A 17063-nucleotide genomic window follows, 5' to 3' on the forward strand; every position below is an offset into this window, starting at 1 on the left:
AAGCTAGGGAAAGAAAACTTCCAAATAGCAAATCAAAGTATTGAATGCTGAAAACACACTCTGATTATCCAGAGGGAAGGAGAGCATTGCACAAGAGTGGTAAAACAAGGAACGTACTGCAGCTTCAGCAGGAGACAGACCACACACAGCTCCTCTGCAGCCCCAGTCAGCTCTTCCATTTGCCTACGGAAGGAATAATTGAAATGCCTCAGTATTACCAACTTTGGCACTGCCTGTCTTTCCAGCATTAAATACTGTTCCTTAACTCAGTCAGGACAGTTGCAGCCCGTCATCTCCATCAGCTGCAGGGCAGGCCGGGCAGGTCGGCAGCTGAGGCTCTCTCAGGCACCAGCTCACCCAGTGTCCCCAGGCAGGAGCGGAGGGGCTGCTGCCAGCGGTGCCCAGCCCATCATTTCCAGCTGCCCCGCACACGTGTCAGCGTTGACTTCGGCTCTGCTCGCACACCCAGGCCGCAAGCACAGCTCTCCGACAGGGCAAAGATGGAGAGAGAAATGAATGAGCCTGAAGTCCCCAGGTTACCACGTTCCACTCAAACACGAACCTGCCCCTGGGGTAGGGGCACACGGGCAGAGCTCAGCACACCCCCACTCGCTCCCAGCAAACGCTGGGTCCTCGGCAGGTACCTCCCACACCTGCGCAAACCAAAGCCAGTCTGGCCAGAGAACTTCTTCCCAAGACAAAACTATTTGCTCAGAACCCAGCCCGTAGACAGCTGTGTTAACAGCACCATCTGGTGACACATTCCACAGAAGAGATTTTAAAGAATGAACGGTTTATTTACAAATTCTTAGCAGAATGATGCATAACTTACAGTTTATGATCTCTGCTTTCATGCAGGGTGTGTGTCTGGCTACAGAAGGTTGATTATTCACAGATGGCTTCGTGCTTCCTAACACAGTTGCTGCAGTTCTGTGAATTACATGCACCTTCCCTGTTTTGAGCTGATTAAACCTCAGGTGGGCAGATAATCTTTCTTTAGAAAGCAGAATTCATCGTTGACCATGGTCCCTACAGCATGCTTGAAGGACTTGCTGCTGCCACATCTCCTTTCTTTGAAAACATGCGAGGGCCAATAGAGCAGATAAACGACTTACATTTGGGGTTGCCTGGAGACACAGATGACCTCCAAGAGGAAAACAGACCTAAGTCTGGCATTTTGCATCTTGTCCTGCAGTCAACTGCAAAACCACTGCTCAGATCTACAGCACAGACCGTAGAGCTGAGCCCAGTAACAGCTGCAGAACCGCACTGAAGGCGTCTCCAAACACAATTTCAAATGAATGGGGTTTTCAGCCACTTTCAGAACTAACTCTTTCCTGACAGGGAAGTGACCTGAAACAGGTACAGGCAGATCGCAGTGTCAAATTCACAGCTCCGGCACACCCTAATGCCATTTCCCAGCCCCATATTCCCTGCAGTGGTGGACATTTTCAAAAGACATGAATTCCAAAGGCTTCTAGTTGCCAGAGCCATGACAGACAGGACCACTTGTCACCCACCAGCTACATAATGTTTGCTGAGCAACTCTTCTACCATGAAAGGCTTTTGTGTTTATCTCTGATATGGCATATGAGATAAAAAAAATATACTCTCAACAAGCCAGTTACTCGACAGGTTTAGTTAAGGAAATGACCGCATCCAAGCAAGCCTTGTACTCTCTTTAGCTGGGTGGCCTCTGGCAGCGCAGCTGGGTCTGGTTCCGTCGGGGGAGAGCAGGGGCTGTGGGGTTCACTGAAGCCACACATGGGGCAAAAAGTGCTCTCAGAAGATGAACATCACTGTCAGGATGAAGCAACAGATACACCACTGACTCCCAAGTAGGTCACTGCACACCTTGCTTGCTCCTTGGTGAGGAGTCTTCACCAGGCACCCATCAACCTCAGCGGAGGGGACTCAGCACCATGTTTTGTGTCTTGTGTCATCTGCTAATTAACGTTAAATGCTAAACATGCTCATCTCCCTGATGCGTTAATGAAAGGAGCAGGAATTTATATCCCCAGTTTTAATCCCCGCTAATTGAGCAAACATTAGCCTGGTTCCTAAGGATTAAATCACATGAAGATCACCAAGCACTTAGCTGCAATGGTAGCCCATGGAACGCAGCGGAAGGTAATTTCGCAAAGAGCAAATCTATCCAGTGTTCAGTGCTCAGCTCCGCATGCTTTGCTCCAGTAACACAGAGCAAAGGACACAAGAATGGTATGAAGTGCAGTTCAGCCCCCGTGTGCATGTTCAGCCCCTACAGTGATCCAGAGAGGATTAACAAGGGGAGAGGCGTCAGTGAAGATACAGGTGGCAGCAATTCCAAAATCACATACTCATCTACAGAGATATAGATGTGAATTCTACAATGGCAACAGATGGTAAAACAGTTTAGCAGCATAGTTTCTAACTCTTGGTAGAATTTCAGGATGGAAAGAGAAGATTAAGATATGGCCCCCTGGGCAGGGGGAATAAAAAAATTGGCAACTGAATTCAGCACTTTGTGATGTGGCGAACAGCTCAGTGCCATTGGAGCAAGCCAGGAGAAGTTTAGCTGGATACAAAGGGAAAAAACCCAAGCAAGCCTATCGAGGGAATCCAGGGGATTGAGTTAAGTCAAACAGAGGTGCTGAAATGACAGATCATAGTCCAGCCACAAAGGCAGCCAACACAAATGCCACAGGAAGAAATGGAGCAGATGGGCCTAAGAAGGTGGAGCAGATGGACTGGCAGGGCCAAGGTTGCTCCGGACTCGGAGGCAGCGCTGCAGCGCCTGGCAAAGGGAAATGAAACATCCAGCCAGAGAACTCCTCATTGTTCCTCTGCCATCAGAGCACCAAACTCCAGCTCCAGAGGAATCGGAAGGGTCGGCAGGGCATCTGGCCGTCCACTGGTTCAAGCAGACGCAGAGCAAGGATCATCTCACACAGGCAGCAGCAAAATCCATCTGAAGGGCGATGGTTTAGGTTCAAACCATCTGTTTCCTTTGCTGCAGATCGCAAAAGGCAAGCAAGCGCATTCAAGTGCTCATTGTACACGCAGGTGTTCTCAATCTTAGCCAGAATGAATGTGTACTTTAGTGAAGTTAACTAAACCCTTTCCTAGAAGACAGCTCTTTTATTATGGAGCTTCTGTGATACTAAGCCACCACAAGCACTTAAAGAATAAACAAACCGTAAGAGAAAATCCAACTTCTTTATGAGCTATAGCCTGAAGTTAATTCTCTGACATATAACAACAGACATGCTTGGATCAGAGCCTTCACCAACTGCAAAGGTTATGAAAATACAAACATACCTTCAAGACAGTTGGCATTCCAGGTGACTAGATCTCTCTCTCATTGCTTGCAGAAAAATTATTCAGAGGTAATTTTAGCTTATGTGCATGCTCACTTTACTTTCTTCTTGCAGGTCTGCACGGTCAGCTAGAGTACAACTGATACCGATGCCTGGAAGGACCTGCCATCAGTCTGACTCCTGTTAAAACAAACCAGACAAGTTCCCAATTCAGACTGTGGAGCTGTAGTTGAGCCGGGCCACACCTCAAGATATGTGAGCTCAATTCTGCCTTTAGTTCTGACAGACGTGAGACTCTCCAGTAGCAATATCAGCACAAAAAATGGATTTATCAATAGGAGGGAGCAGCGCAGGGCATACATGCTAAACTGCAGTTAAAAGGTGAATGAACACCACAGCATTACACGTGCTCAGCTTTTTCACTGCATGGAGAAAGTACTGACGATGCAGGAGCAACCTCCTCCTCTTCCCTTCCAGCAACTACCAACCTTAGGTCCTAGATCCCAGCACTGTCGGATCCACGAGAGAGGACCGGCCAGCCCCCCAATTGCTCCCCTGGCATCGCTCCCCTGTGGTGTGAGGGAGCTAGGGCGAGCCACAGCCTGCACCAAGCGCAGGGCCACACACCGTTTTACTGCGTGGGTCTGGTCCCTGATACACCAAAATACGTATTGATTAAGCAAAGGAACACGCTGACCCTGGCTATGCATTCGCTGCAGACTCATCTCCCACAGGTAAAATGCACTAACCACTGTGCAGAGCGGAGACAGACAGACAGACAGACAGCACGACAGCAGCGTGAGCGGCACCACACAGCTGCAGGGGGAACGTTGACCAGTCCCAGAGCAATCGGGATCAGCTCCCTTTTCATTTTTCCAGCGCTTAGCGGGGGGCAGGGGGCTGTGGGGAACAACGTCTCAGAGTCACCCCCCGACGTCTGTCGGGCCTCTGGAAAGCATCCTGGCTCCGAGGCTGCACCAAACTTCAGGATGACAGCAGCACAAAAAACCCTAGAGAAAACCTTAAAATACTTATATTTCATGTACTAGGTGTAGATAAACATGACAAATCATTTTATGGAAAAGTGCAGAGTGGTGAAATCACAGCATCTCCAACCCAAACTCTGAACCGAGCTTAGACTTCAGTATTTTGTGTCTTGGAAGCACCGATTGCTGCAGCCTCAGGTGGTGACACTTCAACTCAATTCATCAAGGTACTTCCACACTACAGGTATCAGAAAAGTCTTTTGCCAGATATGAACCTAATTAACTAATGACCTAACACAGGTGTGCAAAAAAGAAACTCAAATTGAAAGAGTCATCTTTCTAATTTAATAGAAATAACCAAGAAAATGGTTTTCAAACAATACTTTGAACTGATCTAATACAACTTCTACAGCACATTTCAGAGCACTTAACAAGAAATATTTACAGGCAGCTAATGTATTAAATAACCATATAAAGAAAAACTTTTTTTTATTACACACCAGCAAAAAACACAGGAACAGAACAATTAGAAACAATAACCTTGTTTAAAAAAAGTTAAATATGCTTATTCAGATAATACAATACCACAGAAACAGCACTTTTTTGAAGAATCATATTAAAAGATGAGTAAAGTTTACTATGTGCAAAACAGAACCAGTTCAATTACTGGAAGCAAGAAAGAATCAAAGAATGCCATGAATTTAACCCTTCCATGAGTACATTTACATGTAAAACAGGCTTTCAACCGCACAAATCTTTATAGGCTTATATACATGTTTTGTGGTGTTCTGAACCTAAGAAATACCCCCACTTGCAGGCCATTAGCAGACATGCACCACTTCTTAAATGTAGCTCACTCTAGAGTGAATGCTGCAACAAGTCGAAATTATAAAATATTTTAGTAACTCTCCTTGTAGAAATTCAGTAAATTCTAAAGAAAGCAGCCTTGACCCGTAAGATCACTCAATAGAAAAGGCCAAAACTGCATTTCATACATTTAATAGTTCAATTATAATAAAGATACCCAAATTAACTGCAAGTTTTGAAAACCAATTCAGATACGTTAGAAAGCATATAAAGTAGGATCCCCATATGCAAACACAGGAACTAGATGGAAGAGTTACTGTACACGCACTTTGAGAAAATAAAAGAAATTGCCATATCTGAAGATACAATGCATATGTTCAATCTGAAATATGTCTATGTAAACTGTGGCATATAAATTTTTTTTAAAAAAGTACCTCCGTTATTTACTCAAACACCTACTTTTTAAAAAAATATTTAACTTTCCCCAATTTTTAAAATAAAATGCCACACTATATTGTCCATAACTCCTGCAGGTTTTTAAAAGCTAGACTTGGTGATATGCATACAAACTTTCCTATAAAATCACTATCCAAACGAAAGGATTCCTGTCATGCTAATAGGCAACAGACAAAGCAGTTTTATTGCTTTTTCCAAGGAAGAGAGTAAAAACAAGAAAAAGCCAACTTCCAGTACATCATACACATAGCTTTAAAATACTGTTGCCATTACCTAAACTTTGAGAGGTCAGCCAATAAACTAGGTTATAAAACAGAATTATGAACTCGGGGTAATTTTAAGGACTTCTGTTTCGGTGGCTTGCAGAAATGTTTATAAAACATTTCAAATATCCAGTGTTAAGTGTGCCGACACTGTTAAATGTCACAAGCAACAGCAACAGGAACATTCCACACAGAAAACCAACCTCCCTACATTTAACAGAGCATTTCTATTTCCAAAAGTTTGGGGAACAACCTTTTTTTGGATAGTAACTCTGCCTTATTATGCTATAGGCCACTTAATTCCAGGGCACAGTTAAATAAAAGACCTGAACCTGTTCAGCTGGTTAAATTATCACTAATCACTAGTAATTACATGGCAGGATACCTGCTGAGGTAATTGAGAAGTCCACAAGTAGCACACTGTACACTTTTCACTCTTGCTTCAAAAGCAAGTTGCCTTTTACTTCTTTGGATTAACTTAAACTTCAGGGTCATTTACAACAAAAACTGAGACACAAATGGACTTTTTTTACAAGTGTCTTACATGAGTGTATGGTTCCATCAAGCGCCAGGCCACAACCCTGCGAGAGCGCCGGGGCGCAGCACGCCCCCCGCATCCTCCATCCGCCACCGGCCTCACCCCGGGGCCGAGCTCCGGGCCCCAGGGGAAAGGCACCGTCCCTCGCCCGTGCTGCAACACGGCGCCGGGCACAGAGAAGAGTCTGAGTGACTCGGGGGCCTGGTAACACAAACCCCCTTGATCTGCTCTTGTACAAGTGATGTCCGGCACCAGAAAGCTGTTCTGACTGAGCAAACCCTCACCAGTTCTGTGATGAACGTTTACAGACTGCAGGATCAGGAAATGTGTTAGCAGAGCTCATCTGTCCTTTCCAATATTTGTGAATAGAACTTTGCTAATTTCAAAACAGTCACTGAATTTTTATACTGGGAGTTCTAAAATGAAAGCGGTGGGGGAAATGTTATTTTGTTTCTTTTATAAAAAAGAAATGCTTAAGATTTCTTGCACACAAGTCAAAATCCCACTAAAAATACTCTGAGCACTGACGAGCCGAACGGAAGGGCCGGTTCTCGGAGCTCTGTGGGCGATGGGCAGGAGCAGAGCTCGCCCTCTCCTCAGCAGCACCGTGGTTTGGGGGTGGACTAGTGGAACAGGCGCTGCGTCGCCAGCCTGCGAAGCCCGGCAGTTGTTCTACCTTGTCACAGGGAGTGAACCCCCGGGAGAGGCCACCCCAGAACAGTCAGAGATCTGCTCTGGGGCCGGAAAACAGGCGCTGGCTCTGCGGCGCGGTCCTGCCCCCACTGCGACCACGACCAGGCTGCCAGGACACGCCAGGACACGCCATTGCGCTCGTCCTGCGCGTCAGCGCGGGCAGCCGGTGCCTGCAGTCCCAACTCCCTGACCGGTGCCTGGCAAAGGGAACAGTCACAGAGCTGAGGCCGGAGGTACAGCACCTACAGCACTTAAGAGCCACAAAAATAGTAACCCCAATTGAAGAGAATTCACAAAATCTTATTTTCATGATAGTTTTAATAATATTCCTTTGCAAAATGAAGCTGAGAAACTAGAAATGCATAAATAGGCAATACACAGAGCCGTCCAATGATCCCTCGTTACTGTTAGTGTCCTACTCACACACGTTACCCTCTCTATGGGTCAAGGTTTTGCTATTTATCAATTGAATATGCTTAAGTAGAATTACTTTTCCTTTCATATACAAACTGGTAAAAAATAAATTTAAACTGGCACTATGCTAATATCCGAAATAAACAGTTTGACTTAAGTTAACATTTGTGTCATCTAAAGAAGTGAACTTGAAGTTACAAATACCTTCAGTCCCCTCATTTATTGTGAGAGGTATAGTCACAATGTACATATACTTAGTTCTTATAAAAAGAAATCAAATCTTAAGTGATTTGCATAAAAATTGCTGAGAGCATATCTCAATTTGATACATTGTGCTAAAATATTGATCTTTACCATTATGGTAAAGTGTATACAATGTCACAAGAATTGCTCATGATGAGTAATACCACAACCCCAGTGATTTACCACAGAATTGCTGTATTCGCACAAAATCTTATGGCAAATGTGTAGTCTGTCAACTTGACCTCATCCGATTAATGATTTCTTCATCTTACTTTAACAAGACCTGTAGGAAGGCCAGAAATTACAGTTATTATTTCTAGCATTGATTTCTGTCAGTAAAGGGAACAACTGTTCAAACTCCAATTTCTTTGCGACGCCTCATTTCTAACCAGAAACGCTGGAATGAGGGCAGTGGGCGATGGGGGGCACTGCAGGTGCCTGCCACAGGGTTTAGAGAAACAGGGAAATTGTTCTGTTCTCAGTATTTGACCAGAAACCACTCAAAGCCAAATCCTGGTCTGTGCAAGTGCTTTGCTCAAGGGATGGACAAGTAACCCAATCTCAACAGATTTATTCCAATCTTTCTAGACATTTCGCTCATAAGCTGCTTCTGAAGAAAGTTCTGAGTAGTACTCTAATAAAAATAAGACAGAACCTCAAAATGAATGAATGTTAGAAATAGCATATATTACAAATCTCTTCTTGATAGGAACAATTAATAAGAATACATATTAGCTTAAAAACAGTTCAGCAAATGTTGCTGATCTGCAAGAAATCTCAATTCACTATTTACAAATAAGACAAAGTGAATACAGGAAATTTTACACATTTGGTAGTTAATAGGTTATTGTTTGCCGAGTGGTCTATTAGAAACTGATATTTAGGAAGACTGGAGAAACACCCCAACCAGTTATTACCTCTTCAGTCTATGCTTTAAGTACAGAAAAATCAGACCATGAATCCTGGAGATCACATTCTGCTTCATTGGGGGAGCAGGGACAGATGACACAATGCTGCCAAGACTTCTGCCATGAACGCCATTAAAATGTTCTGTGTACAGGATTTGTAATAAATATACCTACCCTACTGAAAAGAGATTGTTGCCACCAGTTCAGCCTTTCATCTGTCAATAACTCACACTCCTGCACTTGCCAAGTCAGAACAGTTTAATGATTTTTTTTTTTCCTTTTGCTATACATAAAATGAAGTAATGAAAGTAAAATTTAGATAATTGGATCAACACAGAAGATCAGTTATTCACAATATCGCTTAAATGAGATGATAAAAGCAATGACCAACACGCACTTAAGTTCACAGAGGGGATTTCAGGAACACTGCTTACAGTTCACACTGCAGTCCGGCATGAATGCAAGATACAGCAACTGTGCTGGTCCAGCCCTGCAGAACATTTTACTAAGCACTCTTATCTGTACATGGAACATCTCTTATCAAAGCTGCTTCTCTTCAACATTCCTCCACCTCTATTTGTGAGACCAGGATGACTGTGTCCCCTCCATCAGGAAAAGAAAGAATATAGCAAATAATCAAGGCAAAAAAAAAAAAAACACCAAAAATTTACAATACAGTTTTTTTCCCCTTCTGATGAGAATGCTTTTCTGTACAAGTGTTTGTTGTAATCTAATACTGTTTAAAAAGCTATCAGCTTCTTCAAGATGGCCACTGTAGGCATGATAATATTCCAGGAACACTTAAATAACAGTTTTTTACAATAAATTTTAGGTCCATATCATTAGATTACTTTATATGCACTGGTCTCTCATCTGATTTTAGGCGTTTTCTACGTGGTTGTATAAAATCTTCATCGGAGTCCTCAGTAATTTCACCATCATCCTCTTCCTGCTCGAATTCAGGCAAAGGCTGGAAGGTCCTGTCTGGGTAGATCTCTGTAAGTTTATCTTCAAAGTATAATGCAACTGCCTTCCCTGCCTGCGCTACTTCTGAATCAGCCTGTAAATAAAAGAAGACAGGAATATTCACCTGTTGGAAATGCACATCCCTTCACCAAGTGTGCATGGTCTGAAACGCTTACCTTCAAATTAATCTCTTGTGTTTCTGCATAAACTTGAACAACTTTCATCATCTAAAAAGGATACCAGAGTCAAAAAAAATGAAATTATAATCCTTTCTAAAGTTACGAGATTGCATAGGATTGGATGACTAAAGTCAGCCATAACAACAGAACAGTTTGTTATGGACCACACCTCTAGTTCTCAAACTTAGCGGAAGCAGGTTTAAACAGTCTTAGGAGGGTGACATGAGGTAAATAAACCTTCAACAAAACACACAACTTTTGTACAAATAAGTGTCTCCCAGTCATTTTCAAAACTGTGCTCTACTCAGGACCGCTTTCTTCATTATAAATTTTAGCTGCCTGAACGCTATTGTGGAACAGTCTCACTTCAGAGAAACGTTCCATGAGACTACTTCCTTGGGGGGTCTTACCCCACTTTGATTTCTATGTTCTGAAAGCATATGGCTTAGAGGCACTGGGTACAATGCTATTCTGAGAGGGCAGGCAGACTCATCTTTTCCCATGAGCCAGCTTTTCAAACAGCAAGACAAGTCCAAAACACCTTTTTTTAAAAAAACAAAACAAAAACCACATCCATCAGTCCTTGCTCCCTTGTTTTACTCTTGTCCCTAAGAGCTGCAGCATGTTTTCCTCTACAGTAGATGCTTCATTAATTCCCTTGATTGAGAAGTTCACATAATTGCAACTTCTTCCACAGTGCTCATTAACCTCCACCTAATACAGAGACATAAGGGAGTTGGGGGTGTCAAAGTCCCAAACGCTTGTGAGCATTTACAGTTTTACATCATTAACCTTGATTTTTACTAGTGCACTTGTGAAACAGCTGAGACTTTAGTTGTAGGTTTGTGTACTTTCTTCACAGAGTCAGAGATGCAGCCCAAACACTGCAAAACTCAGATGACATTTTACAGAAAAATACTGGCTGTTTTATGCATTTCTAAGGTCAGAAGAAAGCCACTCCCTGCGATGCCTTCTCCCCAGGGCTTTCTGTCATCACTGCTTTAAGGCATCCCAGAGAGGAGGATTTCCTCTTATCTCCTACTCTGTTTCAGCACAATACCGTGACTTTTTCTGATAGTCAGAATATTTTTTTCCACTGGTCCACCTAGTAATAACACTTATCTCCCCAAGTCACGTTTCACATGTAAGGTGCAAATATTTCATTATCAGAGGGGTTCGTTGCAAAATAGGTCAACTTTCCACATTCATCAAAAATATGACTACATACAGAAGTTATCTACTGAAAACTGATTTTTGTGAGAGCCCAACTACCCATGAGCTAATATTAGCCGTAACAAACACAATGCTTTTCTGGATTCAGCCTGCACGAGGTATAGACCCAGTGGGATACTCTTCAGGAAGGCACTTCTCAGTAGAGGAGGTTTCCTCAGTAGAGGTCTGACGTGTTTCATGAGCATAGCAATTATCTGTATAGTCTGAGACAGTTTTAAGGACTGCTTGATTGTCTTTATTACCACACTTCCTAAGCACTTCTACAATCTGTTCCGTGACAGTAACAAGGTCACCCTGTTCCTCAGCCATATCCCCATGAATCCAGCAGTGAATGACTTTACAAGTTCCCTCTGCCAAAGCCTGCTCTCCCCATTCACCTAAACCTGAGGTGGCTCCGCAATCCCATTGGTTTGGTTTGTAAGTGTCTAATTCAGCATCTGCTCCATAAGCAGAAGTTACGACTGGAAGCAGAGCCTTTAACTGGAGAAGCTGCACACCACGTTGAAATAAATCTTAATCTAAAAAAAATGTATAAAGATTGGAAGTTAACATACTTCATTAAACCTTTCACAGTTCTTGAAGATCAGCCGGACATCTGCCACAAAATCCTCAGGAGTCTGGTAGTGTTGGGAATGCTTCTTTTGCAGTTTCTTTTTCACTGTAGATAAATCCATCGGTTTCTTTATAATTTTATAGTAGTTTGGTATCTGTAAAAAACAGTGATTTATCACTACAATGACTACACAGTTCACAGAAGCAGCTGAATTTCTTCACTTATCAAAACCATCCATCAGCTAATCCCGTCATGCACGGTACGCGTGTTCAGCAAGTGAGAACAATCTCCTTTCCTCAAACCGTTTGAGTTCTCTCTAACCTCCAGTGTCTATCACAGCAGAGCTTTGCTTTTCATTATAGTTACTTCTTTTACAGCTGAAAACAGAAGAGTCAAAGCAGTTTCTTTCCTCCTTTCATCTAGAAGATTGTCAAAATAAAAAAAAGCTCTCCTAAAGCATTTTGAATTTCATGGGTATCCTGAGACATTCTCTTCCAATTCAAAAACTGCTAATTTAAAGTATTTATAAATATCTGGGTGTGACACTGGGAGTAGAGCCTTTGCAGAGAGAAGCTACAGAACCATGAAATACTGTATGACCGCCAGAACTTTTAGATTGATCGAGGGGGACATGCTTCAAGCAAAAGCAGTCAGTTCCTTCCCAAATTCAACTCCAGACTCTTAGAGATGTTATGCCAAAAATAAATCACAAACTATTTTTCAGGAGACTCACCGAGGCTGGGACTGGCTCTTGAAATTCAATGCTCAGCTCATGACAGTACAGGTAAAGCAGGAGACGTTCACATTTCTTACAAAGAAATAAACAGCTTCACATTAATATCCTTAATTTGTCCTCAGCCCAGAAGTTCGTATCTCTCCATTTTAAATAGGTTTGTACTTTAGCAGCTTAGTACTAGAAAATTTAAATGCAATCCCCTCAAGCTTACTTATAAAATGTAAAGGTCTTAGGAGGGCATTGTTGAGAGGGTAGAATACCACTTTTCTGTTCACATAGCAGAAATATACTCCCTTTTTGCTTTCTTCTTCCTGAACAAAAGCCTAGGGCTAAGTAAACATAGAGGAAGGCTAACATACAGTCAAATTAAAAAAAAAAGACAAACTACAACTGCTTTTGTGCAACAATAAACTGTATGTAACAGGAAAGACTTGAATTGCAGACTTTCATTCTTTTTCCCGCAAGAGAAAATTAAACAATTTGAAACCAAAGCCAGGGTGTTTCTAGGAATTCCCTGGTGAAATATTTTTCTTTCCTTTGCTTTTAATTCCTTTGGAGGAATTTGATTTGATAATACTCTAACACTCTAACATAAGCAATTCTGGTCATTACACCTTCCACAAGAATGCACCTAAATACTTCTAGCACCTCTCACAGCATAAGCTTAACACACCAAACATTTTTATGGTTATATCAACGTTAAATGCAAAGAACTTGTAATTAAGAACACTGAAGAGATTAATGCATGTTAAAGGATGCATTTAAATACAGAATATGTGTTTACATGCAAGTTTTAGCTACTAGATGATTACAGACCCAAGGTAATGGAGCACTCCCACATAGTCACCAACACCTGGATATGCGGTCACAGCAAGAAAAATCTCATTACTCATTCTGGGGTTTTTTTGGAAAAGCCGGAACTATATTTAATTCACTGCAGCCACAGCAAAACCATCTTCAGGAAACAGTGGGGGACCCCTAATGTAAGAGAGCACTTCTTTCTAGGAAGCAGATTCCTACAGATTTGAGACATACCCTTTGGTCCACAGGACTCAGGCCTTGTGCTGTTTTCCCTTTCTTGCTGTGTTGCAAATTGTCACAATCATATTCTACTTCTGGTTTGCTCAGATCTCTGCAGAATGTACATATCCACTCTCCACTAAACAGAAATAAACACAATTATTCCACACATTCAGGGACAAAGTCTCATCACTGATAACTACAAAGATTTTTTCATTAGCTCTTACAGATTCACATTGTACAGTAGTAAAGACTTGGATATCCAAAGATAAGGAACAACCCTTAACGCTCAAGATAATTCTGCCAGTCAAGGCCATTTCTCCTGCCCTCATACCCCTCTCCCAAGTAAGATCTAACACTTTAGAACACCTTTCTCACCACTACTTTAAAATGAATTTTACATAACAGAATCACACTTTGAGAGACCATATATTTATCAGACCAGCACTGACCAGTTATATGCAGAACAATTCAGGCAGGCCTTTGAAATTTTTTTACTGACAAGAAATCACCCATAACTAACTGATGTTGAGGATGAAACACCAGTTTTGGTATGGTGTTGAAATCTACCATTTGAATGAGACTCTACAGCTGTTCTCGGGAAACATTACACTGTTCTGGTACCTTGGAAAGCTGAGGAGTGTGGGTACGTGACACGTCAGGTGAAACACCTTTGGGCACTTCTCACAACACAGCAGATCCCCTCCATTCTGGCACACAGCACACCAGTCTTCATTTGGATCATCATCTTTGTTATTGCCTTCTCCTCCAGTTCTGGTTGATCGGTGCATTAGACTCCGCACTGGGGATTTTCCATTTACAAGGCTATGTCCAGACTGTTTGCAACTTTCACTTAAATCTGCTGGTTCAGTTTTTACATGGTTTTCAAGACTTCCTAATGCTTCTAATTCACTTTCCAGATGTAAGTTAGTGGACAGCGGTGGTGTCAAGCTGCTCTCAGGACTGCTAAGCTGAAATGAAAATGGCACATGAAAATCAGAGTCAATGTTACAAGGCCATCTTTCTTCATATGTTGGAAGTCAAAAGCCATCCACCATTTAGAAGTACTACAATTATTTCCCAAAATACATGGCAAATCATTATGAAGACCTGAGTTGCACATGGTATTGAGAACTACTTTTTCACAAGTCCATCCTTTCAAGAACAGACTCACTTCTACTGATGTAAACATGATAGACAAACTTTCAAGCCAAACACACTGATAAATTGTTAATATACCTTCACTGTCATTAGGAAAAAATCTTCAAATCCATCACCCTGCTCCCAGTACATAGTCCTATTAAATTAAGCATAGCTGGGAAACACTGAAAAATATTCACTTGCATAAATATTTTATTTATGCTCTGGCATAAGAACTTTTGACTGATTGAAAGATTTCTCAATGTAATTGCACACATATGAACGTTCAGGAACTACTAACAATGGGTGATTTACAGCTTTTATTAAAAGGGATTAAAAGCAGCAAACACACTACACTGCTGGGGGTATTTCATTTTAATAGCTAAAGATAAAATTTACATGACAGACTATCCTGTGTCTGGCAGAGCACAGTAATAAAGGATATTATAAAGTCCTCAGCACGGACCAAACTGAGATTAAGACAGGACTACTTTCAACATGCAACTACCTCTCGTAATACATGAAACAAGGACTGGGTGTGTTTTGCATCCACATCACTAGGTCAAGTCCTGTCCAAATCAGGAAGGGAAACATTTGCTATTATTTAATGTTTATTTGTTCAACGTAAGCCAGCAAGCTACTGCCCAAGTCCCGTTGCCAGCTTATTGGTACTGATGTCACAAACCCCTAGTAATTAGCAGCCTTAGTAGTACTACAAAACCAGACACTCAAGCAGCTGGCACACATTTAAAGTTCAGACTTATTGCCAGGGAGCAAAATACCTCTCAGCCTTCAGGACTGTTAACGGAATATGAGGCTTAAGAGTAAAATTGCAATAATATTTCCAAATTCTTAAACATGCTGCTAGGAAAACCATAACATACTGTTGCACAAACTAACTTTACCATGCAAGCACTCCTTCTGCCATCCTCTGTTTTTTCCTGTTTTACTGTTCCTGAGAAACTGCATATCTCTTCCTCTGTCCCTGGCTCTTGCTTGACTTTCACTTGGTCAGACTTGAAGTTAACGCTAGTTTTCTCAGCAGTTCTGCCCGAGGAGCCACAGCTAGAAAGATACCAGCATATAAAGAAGAGGAAAATTCATCAGAGCAAAGAAATTTAAGTGACCATTTCCTGAACAATTTCAAAGGCAAAGCATGTCAGACATTTACAAGATAGCTCAAGTTTATAGGACAGCAGAAAATCACAGTGAAGGGAAAAAAAAATAATCTTCTTCATTCTTCCATTACTGGGTCACAGGTATATCAAAGCCCTATTGACCCTCTGACAACTCTCCTTCTGAATTCTTCAGGTCTGAGCTTTCAGCCTGGCAGTGTTAACGTAACACACTCACCTTCCTCTGCTACCTGTGCTGGAGGTACTAGGTGGCCTCACAGGAGTGTGGGAGTTGGATAAACCTGCAAAGAAGCAGCACAGAAGTTGACTTGGTACAAATTTACATTCTGCAGTAAAATAAATGATTAGTCCTGAGCAATACCTGAAGTGCTGCTAGAATATCCTAATTTAATAATTTACATAAGTCAGCTGCCCTCTCAGTTGTTAGATCAGAACAAAGGTCTAGCACACCACATTAAATAAAAAACCCACAGACAACACATTGTTGTTAAGAGTCCCAACAATTATTTCACCCAATCCAAACAGTGCTATAGTCCTCAGCCCATTAAGCCGTCAAATTTTATCCACTGACATGCACCAATAAAGTCAAGAAAAGCAGACTCTATGTTTTGCATGCAGGTTTTGAGAAACGTAGTAAGTTCCACTGCTGCAACCGTTCATTCACAGAACCTTACAACAAGCTTGCAGAGAGAAGACTAAGAGAAACATATCGAATAACTGAAATCAGCTTCTTACTAATAGAAATGGACATTTTCAATGTTTAAATAACTCAACATTAGGTACTGGTGACTTAATTTGTTCACATGCATAACAAAACTCTTATCATCAATTGGCTATACTTGGAATGACCTTGCTCAAATGACTGTTGGGTGTCAGGATTTCTGTGACTAGGCTATTCTATAAACTTACTTCCCAAACCTCAGAATGGTCTAGCCAGTCATCACTTGGGGGCAATAACTGAACTATGTCCTCTCATGCCCAAAAAAAGAAAAAAAGGATTGTGGTAACATAGGACAAAAATATAGTCTATACACATATCTGGAATACGGTGTTCATGTGCTGGCAGTTTGCTACTATAAAGACAGTTCTGAAGGAGGGTAAAATTTAAATTTCCAGAATAATTTATTTCTGAGCAAAATAAATTTTCAACTAACAAAACATCACTTCCTTTTTGGCAGAAAACGGTCAGTAATTATTTTCGTGTGAAGTACCAGAAATACCCATCACTTTCTAGAATCACTAGAAATACCGGTCACACTTACCTGACGACCCTGGGGATAGAGCTGAAGGTCCTGGGGAGGGATTCATGGTACTTGTAGGCTGTGGGGGCAGGTGGCTGCCTGTAATGTATCTACTGAGAAGGTTATCTAAATTACTTGAACCAGCATCTTCCAGCTAAGAGCAAAAACAAAAGTCTGAATCAGAGAGGCCTAATTAAAGTTTCTGGATAGTTCCACATCTTTAAGCAGCGGTCAGTATCTTTACCAGAATTG

The 17063-nt window shown here is 41.8% G+C and overlaps 1 protein-coding gene across 2 annotated transcripts in view; it reads right to left on the reverse strand.

Moving 5' to 3' along the window:
• Positions 1-8847: 8847 nt before the first annotated feature.
• The window catches only part of TRIM33 (tripartite motif containing 33), a 33440-nt gene continuing 25224 nt past the window's right edge, over positions 8848-17063 (reverse strand). For both annotated transcript variants that reach the window (XM_074893362.1, XM_074893363.1), the window contains exons 12-20: positions 16833-16965; positions 15788-15851; positions 15340-15499; positions 13919-14265; positions 13310-13433; positions 12272-12346; positions 11540-11692; positions 9750-9800; positions 8848-9667 (exon numbers count right to left, since the gene is read on the reverse strand). In XM_074893362.1, the coding sequence (XP_074749463.1) occupies positions 9455-9667; positions 9750-9800; positions 11540-11692; positions 12272-12346; positions 13310-13433; positions 13919-14265; positions 15340-15499; positions 15788-15851; positions 16833-16965 (1320 nt within the window). In that variant the 3' untranslated portion in view covers positions 8848-9454. The remainder of the gene's footprint in view (positions 9668-9749; positions 9801-11539; positions 11693-12271; positions 12347-13309; positions 13434-13918; positions 14266-15339; positions 15500-15787; positions 15852-16832; positions 16966-17063) is intronic.

This window comes from Strix uralensis, chromosome 24 (genome assembly GCF_047716275.1).
Source record: "Strix uralensis isolate ZFMK-TIS-50842 chromosome 24, bStrUra1, whole genome shotgun sequence".
Taxonomy (NCBI): Eukaryota; Metazoa; Chordata; class Aves; order Strigiformes; family Strigidae; genus Strix; species Strix uralensis.